The sequence below is a fragment of the Diaporthe batatas genome, assembly GCF_019321695.1.
Source record: "Diaporthe batatas strain CRI 302-4 chromosome Unknown Contig00007, whole genome shotgun sequence".
NCBI lineage: Eukaryota > Fungi > Ascomycota > Sordariomycetes > Diaporthales > Diaporthaceae > Diaporthe > Diaporthe batatas.
In genome coordinates this window covers 1,382,196-1,394,567 of record NW_025408554.1, presented here as the reverse complement: position 1 = coordinate 1,394,567, position 12,372 = coordinate 1,382,196, and the positions used below count along the sequence as shown (strand labels likewise).

The 12,372-nt window shown below is 57.7% G+C and overlaps 1 protein-coding gene across 1 annotated transcript; it reads right to left on the bottom strand.

Annotated features, from left to right (window-relative positions):
- Positions 1-247: 247 nt before the first annotated feature.
- Positions 248-3,706, bottom strand: KVR01_006996 (uncharacterized protein). Its single transcript, XM_044794874.1, has 4 exons — positions 3,557-3,706; positions 3,061-3,441; positions 1,934-2,905; positions 248-1,844 (listed from the first exon to the last, which is right to left on the bottom strand). The coding sequence occupies exons 2-4, from the start codon at positions 3,220-3,222 to the stop codon at positions 1,035-1,037; spliced, it is 1,944 nt and encodes a 647-aa protein (XP_044644427.1). The 5' UTR covers positions 3,223-3,441; positions 3,557-3,706; the 3' UTR covers positions 248-1,034.
- Between the last annotated feature and the right edge of the window lie 8,666 nt (positions 3,707-12,372).

The window sequence follows — 12,372 nt, the reverse complement described above, 5'->3', positions numbered from 1 at the left end:
CGGCACGCTCGCAAGGCAGCAATACCACAAGCCTGGCGCTCGGTACACTACGGGCTTTGCCCGTCTTGTGACTACCTGTCTCGCTGCCTGCGGCACACGCAGGCTGCAGAAAAAAAGTGTGGCTGTGACGTGTCTGAGAGCAGGCAGACGAGGTGTTCATTAACGACTAATATTTCAAGTTTGGGATATTGCCCTTGGAGATATGACAGACTAAATCTATCTATGTACGAGAGAAGGGTAAGAGTGTTTGAGGATAGAAAAGAAGGCCTTGGTGGCAGCCGTTTCCGCGCAGAGAGTGAGAAGACTTTGTAGTTAGAAGAGGGGGAAAAAAACTGACAACAAATTGGGAATCTCTAAATGTGAAGCATAGCCGCCGTTGAATGAAAACAAACAGAAAAACAAACCCAAAACCTTAGACCAAAATACTAACAGCAGTACCGCCCTCCTTTCCCGACCAGTAGCGCAATTTTGAGTCCACAAGGAGAGAATTTCTTTTTCCCAGCACAGAAGAAGGTGGTGAGGAGTAGGTCATAAGAAAAGTCTAAGGCCCCTGTTGCCTTGAAGAGCCCAACGTTTACCCCAGATAGCAAGCAACAGTTGCGAAATAACGAATAGTGTGGAGGTATCAAGCATCAGACTGGGTGCCACAGAATAAAAGATAAAAAAGGAGCGTGAAAGCAGAGCCAAAGGGAAACACGATCCCTAAAAGAGTAGGGAGGGGGGGTCTAGCTCCCTCTCTCCTCCCGAACGTAGGCGCCGAGGCTCGATCGGCAACAGCCCTCCGTGAGGAGGGGTGGAAAACGGCTGGAGGATGAAAGACTCGTAGAATAGGGCTGCATTAGCCCCGAACTTTGCTGTACTCGTATCCGGTCCGCATCAGGAAGGACATAATAGGTCCAAAAGCCGGCACGGGTTCGCAAAATGGGTTGGTGTGAAGAACAAGAAGCAGAAGAAGAATGGTAAACGAGTCATCCTGGTCAACATCATCGGTTACAACCGATTGGCAATGCTGAGTGCAGCAGCGACCGAATAAATCACACACCTGCGTACTGGTGGTGGTTGCTGTGTTGTGCTGGGCCGCTCGAGTGCTTTAACAGCTCGCCGCAAGCCTGCCTAGCCACGGCTGCGCTGCGTTGCGCGTTAATGTCAGGCGACGCGGATGCCGAAGCGATCATGCCATTGATTGCCGGGAGCGAGGACGAGGACGGGCGGCTGCGTGGCAATTGTTCCTCCGGATAAGGGTCGTCGGACATCTTGACATCGTCATGCTGATGCTGCTGGTTGTTGTTGTGTCGCTCCAGCACTGCCATTGCGGGATCCGGGTCGGTTTCAAACGGAGTCCGCTCCAGGCACTCGTCGATGAGCTGCTCGTGCTGCTCATCCGTCAGCGGCGGCTGGGGCTGAGCATGTAGCTGCTCGACCAGCATGTCGTACGACGACGACCCGGCTGACATCTCCCGCTTGTGCCCGCCGCCGACAGCATATGGATGATACTGGTGATGCCCATAGTTCTGGCCGGGATAGTGTCCGAACCCGGGAGTCAGGTCAAACACCGCTGGCAGGCGCTGCTGCTGGTGTACAGAAGACGACTTGGTGTGTGAGGAGCTGTGGCCACCGGCAGCGCGGTGACGCGCTGGAATTTGCACGCGCCTCCTGCGCGCCTTGGATGGCTCGCGCTGTTTCTGCTCCAAGCCCTCCTTGACCAACTCAGCCTCGACGTGGACACTCTTCCACTCGTACGCAGGGGGCTGGCCCTCGCTCTCGAGCTCCAGCATGAACAGCCTGAAGATTTCGTTGTAACGGTTCTCCTCCCATCGTGCATAGGCGCGGAGCAGTGCGGCTTTCTTTTGAGACAGAGCTGTCAGCGGTTTCGATCCCCAGGTGGAATGGCACAAAATGTACCGTGATGATGCAAGTTAGACGTGTTACTTACGTTGCGCTCTGGCCAGATGCCATGCCTCAAGACACCCCTGTGAATCTTCATCTGCAGGTTCGCCTTGACCTGCGTCCTCTTATCTTCGCTGAGGTTGTCGGCCTCCTCAGCCCCAAGAAAGTCCCTGATGATATTCTCCCACATGCCATGCCCCTTCCTGGTAAAATGTTTCTGCCTGATGGTCCACAGCCGCCTCAGATCAGCGGGTGCCTTGTGGTCCAGGAAGACATCCTCTTCTGGCGCCACTGGATTGCCCCCTCTGCTGGCATCGTCAAATTGGAAGGCCTGGGACATGGCTGGCGGGCTGTTCGATTGCTCCTTCTTGACGCGAGACTTCCTAGCACTGGACTTCCGGCTGGGGTGCCTCTTAACCTGGACGGGTGGTGGGCGCCCATAATTTGCTGGGGAAAGCCTTGAAATTGGAAGCACGTCGCGGCGGTACTGGGGCTGCTGAGGCTGCTGCAGCATGTTTGGGGCCAGCGGCCTGTGGGTGTAGGATCCGCTGTGGATGTCTGGCAGGCCACGCATCAACCCGTAGGGATTCTCGGCCATGACATCTGTTATATAGCACGAGGGCAACCCATCTGGCTCTGTGCCAACAGACACGCTAGATGCACTGTAGTGACCAAAGTATGGGGCTGATTGTGGTGGAGGGATGGTTTCTTCGTGGCCTGGAGAGCTTTGGATGTAGGGCCCGAGGATATCATGTGATGATGCCTGGGTCACTGTGGCTTGAACAGTCATCGGGGAAGACGCCTGGCTTGTGCTGTTAACGTAGTCTGAGTAGGGATACATCGTGGATGTGTTGGGCGGAGTTGGCTGCTGTGGGCACTGAGGAGAGTCCTGCGGCTGGTGGTGGTACGGCGACTGGAGCTTGGACCGCTGGTGCAAAGGCGGCGAAGCAGCGCTAGACACCGGAGTCAAGAGATTGTCGTCGTCGACAATGGCAGGCTGATCAAAAGCCGAAGAGACCTGTTGGTGTCAGTCAGTTGAAGGGCTCAAGGGAGTTCAGGCATGAAGGTGGTGAAGGAGATCCGGGCCCGTTCCTTCGCGTGCGTGTATATATAGATACATACATATGTGTACAGGGAGGCGGGAGGCACAGTAGCAGCGGAGGGAAGACTCACGGAAGAGTAAATCTGGTCTGGATCTGGATAGGCGGAGACGGTTGTTGGTTGGTCACCAGGGCATGAGCCGTCGGGCAGTGTAGGTGTATTTGTGCCAACCTGGTCGTGCGCACCATGGGCGAGATACTGAGGACTCGAGGCCATGTTGATGAGGGCTCGCATCCGGGGAGAGGTGAGGTCAACCTTTTTGTCTTGTTCAAAGAAGCCTGCTTTGGGTATGATGTCTCCCAGCTGAGTGATGGAGTGGCGGTTCGTGCGAGGTCAATATCAAACTCCACCTTTGATTCGATGGCTCGAGCAGAAGAGCAGAAGCAAGGGACGGTTGGTTCTTGTATAACCAGAGTCTCGACAAAGGATGATAATGATCTTGCCTCTGGAGGTCTTTGGGGAGGTCAGGGGAGCAGTCTTTATTTTAAAGGAGAGCCTCGCCATCGGCAGAGGCTCGAGGGGTCTGTCTTTGAGCTAAGAGCTGAGTTGGTGGGTAGAGTGTACGTACCTTGAGGTGGATCGCACCCACACCTTGTTGTAGAGAGGTGCGGTGGCCATGGCCCAGAGTGACATGTATAGAGACGGCAGGTGGAGGCAGAGAAGCTTTCCGAAAGGAAGACTTGTCCAGCCCGCAGGGGTGGCAGACCAGGGAAGTCACGACAAGGGGCAGTCTACTTAGATACAACCGCAACACCGTGACGGACCAACCCAGGAAGCTCAGACCAGCAGGGCCCACGGAAGTCTGTGAGGTACTATGTAGACAATACGTACTCCATACCCCGTAGCTGCGGTCGCAACGGGCGAGAGGGCCCTTGCCCGTCGGCGACGCGGCCGTTGTGGTAGTTTTGACAGGTACTATCGGTAAAGCTCATGATTCGCATGATAGCCGCTGGATGGCCCGGTTTCAAGGCTCGAAGGGGGGGGGGCTTCCCACAGTGGCATTGCACTATCCCGTTCGGGTATTATACAAGGCTGCTGAAGCCGTGGTCCTGATCAACCAAGTGTAGTTAAGGGGTGTGGACCGGGAAGGCAGACTGGCCACGGACACAAGCATGTGTGGATCAGGCATAGGGCTCGATGTCTGCAGCTCGACAGCGCCTAATGAATGGGGAAGTCTGGGCGGAGGGCAGGACAGGGCAGGGCAGGGCAGTACAAGTTAGGACAGGGAAGAGAAGCCGGGGAGAGCCCAGGAAAGTAGGGTCCGGCGTGGAGTACCGCGTTGTAGCAGGGAGATCCTGGAATAGAGTTGTCTTCACAGCCAGGGGCGGAGACAGCAATGCCACTGGCCTTGGCCTGGCCACATTTTTGATGCGATGTACATTTGTCTAGAGGGAGACCCTCGGCAACTTTTGGTGTAGTGTACAGGGCTGGCAAAGCCCCTGCTGGTGACCCCTGACAGCTGGCTTCTGACATCAGGTCATTCCCGGGGGGTGTTTGCTGCCGTTGCGATGTGTACTATGTGTGCGATATACTGGGGCTGCCGCCAAGTGGGCCGGGGTCTCTGGGGCAGCGGGTGCGGATGGGAGCCGGAAATAGGTGGAAGTTTTTGTGCCGCCGATAAGCCATGAACCACAGGCCACACCATTTTTTTCTAACTCGCAGTGGGTTCCGTCCTCGGGTCCTTTGGGGGGAGGGGCTTGTTGAAGTCGGCGAGAAGACAGGGTCCTCGCGTTGCTCCACTCCGGGTCGCGTAGAGATACAGAACGACAAGTTAGGTCAACGGAGCGAACGGGACAAAGCCGACAGTGGGGTGACTTGGACCACCAGCCCCTCTAAGATTTGACATTAAAATCCAAAGGTCCAGGCAATGTTGAGGTGCCAGTGCGGTCGCCAGTGTGGTCGCTAGAGTGCGCCTCTTCAGCGAGGGCACGAGCCACCGTCCAGCGATACATAGTATAGCTGGTTGGGCTGACCATATCCCGGGCGCCGACTCGGACTTAAGGCCTCACTGTCGCCCGGGTGCTGCTCATATGGTGGCCAGCACGCCTGAGGTGCTGACAGCGCGAATGGCAGAAGCGAGTGCGGCAGGAGGCCAGGTGGGTACGCGTTATTGACGTGGGCCGTGGTCGTTCCCAATCCGGCTGGCTCTCAGCCCCATGGAGCAGGGTCGCGAGAGGCAGGCAGGGTAGGGCAGATCGCAGGGTGGATTTGGCAAGTTTTCCTGGGAAGCCCTTCTCCAGCTCTCATGCAACCAGACCGAGTCCCCATGTCATGGCAGGGTCTTCGGGGCAAAGACCGCCCGGGCCGCAAGAGCAGCATGCCGCACGCAGTCCTCGGCTAGCAACACTAGCTGCGGCGTCAGTGCGGTCGATACCAGGTAATAACAGCACGCAGTACGCAGTACGCAGTATGCCAGACAAATCTCCAGCACCAGTACTTGAATATCAGAGGCGCAATTGCGAGACCCCAGGAGACATGGACAGGGCGAGTGGGGACGCAGCCCAGGCCAGGTGCGGCTGGGACGCTGGCCGGGATGATGAGTGGTCGAGGATCGAGCTGGCCACTGACGATGACTTCAGCCCAAAGCAGCCTCGGTCGGGCAGCAGGTTCTCAGTGCTGCTGTCAACCTCATGTACGGAGTACAAATCAGAGGTAGACAGCCAGACAGCCCAGACAGGGTACCGCTGAGATGAAGAGGAAATTAGCAGCGGGCAGGCGGCACAGATTGTCTGGAGACCCTGGACAGGTCTGGATGAGGTGACATAGTTGACATAAAGTGCCTGGCCAGGGAACGGCTGATCTTTCTGTCTCTTGCTCGTGACAGGCGGGGAAGCGATTACATACGACGCATGGCCACGGCCTCACACCCAGTCAGGATCAGTCAAGGGGCCGTCGAACGGTGAGCCAGAAACAAAGAGGGGAGTCCGCCATTGGGTGGGTGGGCAGACTGGGGGGCAAGACAAGATGAGACAAGTTGAAGATGCAGATGCAGGCGGGGAGAAGGAGATACGGGATGAGATGTAGACGGGGTACGGCACAGCACAGCATAGGGTACGTGTGCGTGTGCGTGGGCAGCAGGGCGAGGCAAGCACGGTTGCACGGTTGCACGGTTGCACGGGAAGGGGTGATGGGTGAAGGTCGGGGAAGACGGCTAGGGGCGCTAGGCAGTGGGTGAGGAAAAGACATTGCGGGACGAGGAGATTGGCTCTGTCCATCGGCAACCCAGAGCGAAACAGGGGTCCGAGAGACTCAAGGGACTGGAGAGACTGGAGAGACCAGAGGGACCGGAGGGACTGAAGGGACTGAAGGGACTGAGAGGCTCAGGGAACCCTGTCAGTTGCCCATGAGGAACAGATCGTCGCCAGCGGAGAAGCACGGATTGCAGTCTGGCTCAGGCAGGCGCTGGGCGTTGCATCAGAGGTGGGCCGCCGTTGGAGCTTGGGGCAGGGGCTGTGATTTGACGACGGGCCATTTCGGTGTTTGACCAGTCGACCGTTCCCGTCATCATCTTGTCAGTCGTCGCCCTTGCCCTACATACCCCCATCCAGCCTGCCAGCCCATCCCAAACCACATGTGCATGCACCACCGCAACCCCCCCTCCCCCCTCCCCCTCCCCCCTTCTTTCCCGTCCTGTCACGAATACATGCACGCGCACGCACACCCACACGCACATGCCAGATGCCTGACAAACCGACGTGATGACCATTGGGTTTTATGAACGCATAAAGGGGGATGCAGCCGGGCTCGGGTTGCGGGCTGGGATGGCTCGACACATGGGGTCTGGGGAAGGCGATGCTGCTGCTGCTGGGGCAGCTGGGGCTGGAGGGGGGATGGCCTCGAACGGGACTAGGCCTCGGGAGAGATAGCGAGCAGGCCAGACTAATCTGCGCAATCGGCACTAATGGGCAACAAGGACATTCCTTTCCTCACCACCCTCCATCGCTTCCTCACTCGGTGGGCGCCGAATGGGAGCTGTTGTCCTGGACTCCTGGCCCAGACACACACTGCCAGACACACAGTACCTAGGTACCTAGATACCTAGGTACACAGCAGCACGGCAAAACAACGCATGGCTCAGCACAGACCGCACTAATACCCGGAAATTAGGCGCGCACACGGCCTGCTCGCCTGCTCGCCCGCCCGCCTGCTCTCCTCCCAACAACCACCGCCTAATAAACTGCTCGTGAACCGCCGCAATCGTCCCAACCCAACACCCAACGCACCACAGACGCATCATCTCGGGAGCATCTTCCGGTGGGCTTGGATCGACGTGTTGCCAGAGCCGGGATGCCTGCCTCACCTCCCGCGTCCCGGATATGTCATGTGCGCGGGCGCCAGCGCCAGCGGGACCTCGAATCAGCCCCTAAGCGAGCATGCCGGCGCTGCTCACATACCATGCATGATCTACATAGTACCATTTGGCAAAGTACGAGCACCACGGCCTATCACGCCCCGATGTGCCCTCCCCCCTTTTTCGGGCCGCATCATTGAAGCCAAAATATGGCCGGCCGCAGAGCCCTCAATGGACTTGCCCAACATCGGGACTGGAAGAAGAACACGACACACCTGGGCCCCTATGTGGCCCTTGACCCATGCCCGGATGGCGGGCTGGTAAAAAATGGGCGAGGCGATCCTAGCTCGCGGCAACCGGGGCTGGCTGACTGGCGCGATCTTGGTTCCGTGGTGGACACTGCCGATCATGAGAGGTTGACAAGATGGGTTTCGCTTCAGAATTCACGGCAAGCATAAAATTCAGTCAGTGCTCAAAGGCACACCACGGTCAGGCTCCTCGTGCCCAGACCAGCACAACCCTGGAGACGGGAGAAGCTGGTCGCGCTAGAACGGCATCAGGTGGAAAACGACCGGCAAATTGTGGACAGGACACAAGGCTCCGAATCCTGCGCTAAATTCATCACAGGCGTGGCTAATCTCTACATGGGATCAAATCCTTAACGGCCCGGCCAGGCACAGCTCCCAGCAGGATCAACAAGCCAAAAACAACGACATCTTTTCATCACTGGTTGCCGGTGCCTTGTGGGAGGAGACACACTCAGGCGAGGACCACAGGCCAGTAGCCGAAACAAGCGCCCCAACAGGTCAGGCTTGGTCACCGATATGCGGCCACTCAAACACGCGCACATGCTCCGTACACACACTCTCTCTCTCTCTCTCAGGCACGCAACTGTGGTACACTACACATGCCTAACCCTCCCACTCACCCCAGCTTTGAGGTACCTCTGCGCGCATAGTTGACCGACAGCCTACGGACGGCAAAGACTGGTTGACGCAATCAGGCTAGAAAGCGGGGAGAGCGAAGGGTACCGGGTTACAGAAGAGTGCACACAGCTTGCGGAAACCGAAATCCCTGAGTACCGTAAGGATGCCAAAACACGGCACAGCACGACTTTCAAAGAGGGAGCGTTGTAACGCCAAGAAACGAGGTGCACTATGAGAGCGTGGAAGATGAGACCAGCCCCCCGCGTCGAATTGGAGGTACCGTTTGTGTTGCATCCCATGCAGGAAAATGGAGCATCCTGGGGGCTGAATGTAACCCGCCGACCAGTCAACCAGCGTGCCGTTCCGTCGGGACGCGCTAGGCGTGCTTGGGGCTAGGTCGATGCAAAACGAACTGGGGTGATCCCTGAGAATCGTGCCAGAGGCGCCTGCAGCTGCCGTGCTGTGGCAGCTCCCCAGCCCTAGATCCCAGACGCCCACCCTCCCTCAGGTTTCCTGGCACACAAGGTCGAGCGCTTATTTCGGACGGTCTCGATTGGCAGCTCAGGGCGACGGCCCTGATCTTTACCAACGGTCTGATTTCATCACACGATGTGGGCGTGTGAGCTCTGACAGTTTGGCGCGTTGGTGCGTCAAAATCGAGAACGTTGGCAACGGGGCGCTGGTACGCGGTAGCCGCCAGTGACGCCCGGTAGGGACAAGAATGCAACTGTGACACGACCCAAGGTCGACATCCCAGAAATTTGGAGACGAGGGAGCACGACAGGACTTGACAAGTACAACCGAAAAGATCTTTGGGCGGTCTGGCTGCATCTCTCTGCCTGTCCATCTGTCTGTAGGGAGACTGCGCCGAACCCACAGCACTTCCGGCTCTGCAGGCGCCAGGACCCGGTGGGCACCAGCAACCCCTCAAAAAACACGACAGCGACATCCCCACCTCGTTACTGGCTAGGCCAAATGCGATCAAATGAGGCTCTGCTCTGCTTGTCCTGCCCTGCCCTGCTTGTCCTGCCCTGCCCTGCTTGTCCTGCCCTGCTGTGCTTGTCCTGTCCTGCTCTGCTCTCTAATCTCTGCTCCCTGCCCTACACAGTCATGAGGGAGGGGTCTTGGGAAGGGGGGCATGTTTTGAGATGCAGAAATGTCAAAACTCAGACCCAAACATGAGACCAAACCAAGTACCTAGCATACTGAGCCACCCACCCAGCCGTTTTACTGTTCATGCTGGCCGGTGGGTGGGCGCCGGGATTGGGCAGGCACAGGGCACAAGGCGTGAGAAGGCAGAAGGAGACTCATCAGGCAGCCAGGCAGCCAGGCACGAGGCACGAGGCGCAAGGCACAAGGCACAAGGCGGACAGGTGAGCGGGAAGAGGGAGGGAGGGGGGAAGGCAGCGGAGAGGGGCACTGCCACACCAGCCGTTTGTCCTCGCAACTCCCTCCTCCATGACGTGGACAGGCGATCAACGCAGAGCCTCATCGCAACATGACTCTCCAACAACTGCGTTCCCCACTCATCGTGCTGCCTTCCCTGAGTCGGGTCGAGTCTGGTCGAGTCCAAATCTGGGCCGTCCGTCCAGGCAGGCCTGGCAGCCTCTTGTCGGGTCGCATTGCGCAAGTGGCTCCTGCCCTTCGAGAAGTTAGGCGGGCAGGCGGGCGGACTTTTGGATGGATCGTCGATCAGCGGTGGCAGGGAGCCCCCTGCGCAAAAATACCCTGCAGGTCGGGGCCCGGCCAATGGACGAACGGTGGGTCACAGTTGCCAGTTACTGATTATGGACGACGGACCCACTCCCCCTCAGGTCACGGGTCAACTGGTGCGCAACGCAGCACGGCAAGCCAGAAACAGCAGCCGGAACGAGCAACCGTCCCCTGCGACGCCGGTCCTGGCTGCCCTCAGATTGGCATCGCCCTACCTGGAACACGTCTAGACTACTACAACGACCACCTGTCACCACTCACATTGCTGTGGGTACATGCTCGGCACCTAGCCTCTTACTTTGCGAGTCTCGCCGCTCAAGGTCATGGTCACCGTCCGACGGGGACGGCAACGGTGACGGTAACAGAGGTCCCCTGCTCATCCGCACACCCGTTTGATTTCTTGCCGGCTTCGACTCGTCTATATCCACCCGCCCGCCAAAAACAGTCACTGGGTTGCAGAGCATTAGCAATCGGCCGCCTCGGCCGCGTGAGGGGCGAGACACCTACCCGATCCGACGATGTCCTCGAAAAGTGGCCCTCTTCATTCCATGAACCCGCCAGCAGGGCAACAAGTCCCGCCAGTCCAAGCCTTCCTTGATGCTTGATCCTGAACACGACTTTTTGTCACCTCCAATTACTCCCCGACCTTCAGTCTGCCTCGCCTTCGTTGTCCCCCGACCCGACTGGGCCGTGGCTGGGGCGGGTGGTTGGAGCTGGAGCCGGCTAGGTATCCTGAAAATTTGTACGGGACCAGCGCAGAACTGCCCACCCGGCACTGCTATGTACCTAGGTATGTAAGTATGACCCGTCGTGACTTCGCCGCGGCCGGCTCGATGCGGCCGGCGATGGCGCAGGAGTTGAAAATAGGGCCAAAGAGTCCCAGGGACCTAGGGACCCAGGGACCCAGGGACATCGTTTGGGCCGCAGAACTATCTCCCCATGAGTCCCATGACTCGAGGTTGCTGCTGCTAAGCGCCTATACCGCTCTGTTGGGACGATCGGGTGGCTCAGTCGTGTCGTGTGCCAGCTGTTATCCAACCCGCCGCGCCTGTTCTCGCAGTAGGGCCGCGTCTATGCAGTTGATATCTCTATCTGACCTGCCAACGCTTCGCTCCACCTCAGCCGACCCAACAGACACGCTTCCTGATCGTAGCACATTTTCAGAGCCTCACAAGCCCTGTCCCAACCTGCACTGAGCCGTGCTGCACTGCAGCTCTGCTGCAACCACGCAACCACGACAGCTGCAACTGATCTTGACGCAACTGTGCCACTCAGCGCTTCCAACCTGTCGGGAACCAACCGCCAACGACTTGCTGCCGCCCACGTTGCTCGTGGTCGCCCGCTAGAGCAGCGTGTCGGTCAAAGCAAACACTAGTGCTTCTTCTCGACTGTAATCGCACAAAAGATCTTTGGCTAATTGCGAGCTAATCTGCCTCACCAGTAACTTTGCATTGGCCATCTCCTTCCTTCTCCAGCAGTGATCGCTTCCCCGTAGCCAGCTCCAGACTGACCAGGTATCGCAACAACTGGGAGATACGCAGTAGACGCGGGCGCTACTTCCACGGCTGCGATCACCGTTTCATCTCCGCATTGACGATGGCGGTAAAGATTGTGTCCATCCCGAAACGGGGAAGGCTCATCGCGAGTATCTTCAACGAGGGGGCGGGGTGGCGCACAAAATGGAACAGAGAATGCCACCTCTTGTCTTCCTGGAAACTCCGTGTTGGCTCCAAGGGTTTAGACCATGGTATCCAAGCGAGTGCGAAGCCAATCTATGGTCACCAACAATCAGTTAAGAGAGCGCTTGACAGGGACACCCGAATAATCAGCATGCTTGTTAGCATCTGGGCAGCCACTCGTTGTTGTCTTGCAACGGGTTATACCCCACCTCTTTGCCGTCTAATCTCGGGAATATCAGCCATCAGGTCATCACTCAAAACTTGAACCCCCCCCCCAAGGCATCCCTGATCCATGGCTGCTCTATGTATGGTGGACTGGACAGTCGATCAGATCTTCACGGTGTAGCGGGGCGGCATATCGCCTTTACGATGACAAATGCCTCCTATGACCTGAGATAACCTGTGGCCATTGCTCTGTCCAGGGGTAGCCCCCTGACCGCAGGCGGCTTGCGTCAACTGACTTGACCGACAGCACTGATTCGGCCACAACTAAACTTTGCTGCGAGGCCCGAATAACTGAAATGTGACTTCTGGAGCTGGTTATTGGGAGTGCTATCATCTACTGCGTAAGAGACAGCGAATCTTGGGATGGCATGATCATCTCTGAACTCCAGTACTCAGCTCAGTGGCAACAAGGCGAGATCACAGGGCAACCGAAAATAGACACGGCTCAACGGCCAACAGCATCGTCAGCTGCCGATCTTGAGGATGTGATTCAAGACTGCTAGTCAACCCCCTCCCCCCCTCAACAGCCATCAGAGTAGATGGCTGTTGA

Excerpts from the sequence above, each read along its gene's own strand:
- KVR01_006996 (XM_044794874.1), bottom strand. The coding sequence starts at position 3,222 with ATGCGAGCCCTCATCAACATGGCCTCGAGTCCTCAGTATCTCGCCCAT. Across the intron at positions 2,906-3,060 it reads CAGACCAGATTTACTCTTCC|GTCTCTTCGGCTTTTGATCA; the intron begins GTGAGTCTTCCC and ends TGACACCAACAG. Across the intron at positions 1,845-1,933 it reads GCATCTGGCCAGAGCGCAAC|AAAGCCGCACTGCTCCGCGC; the intron begins GTAAGTAACACG and ends CTGTCTCAAAAG.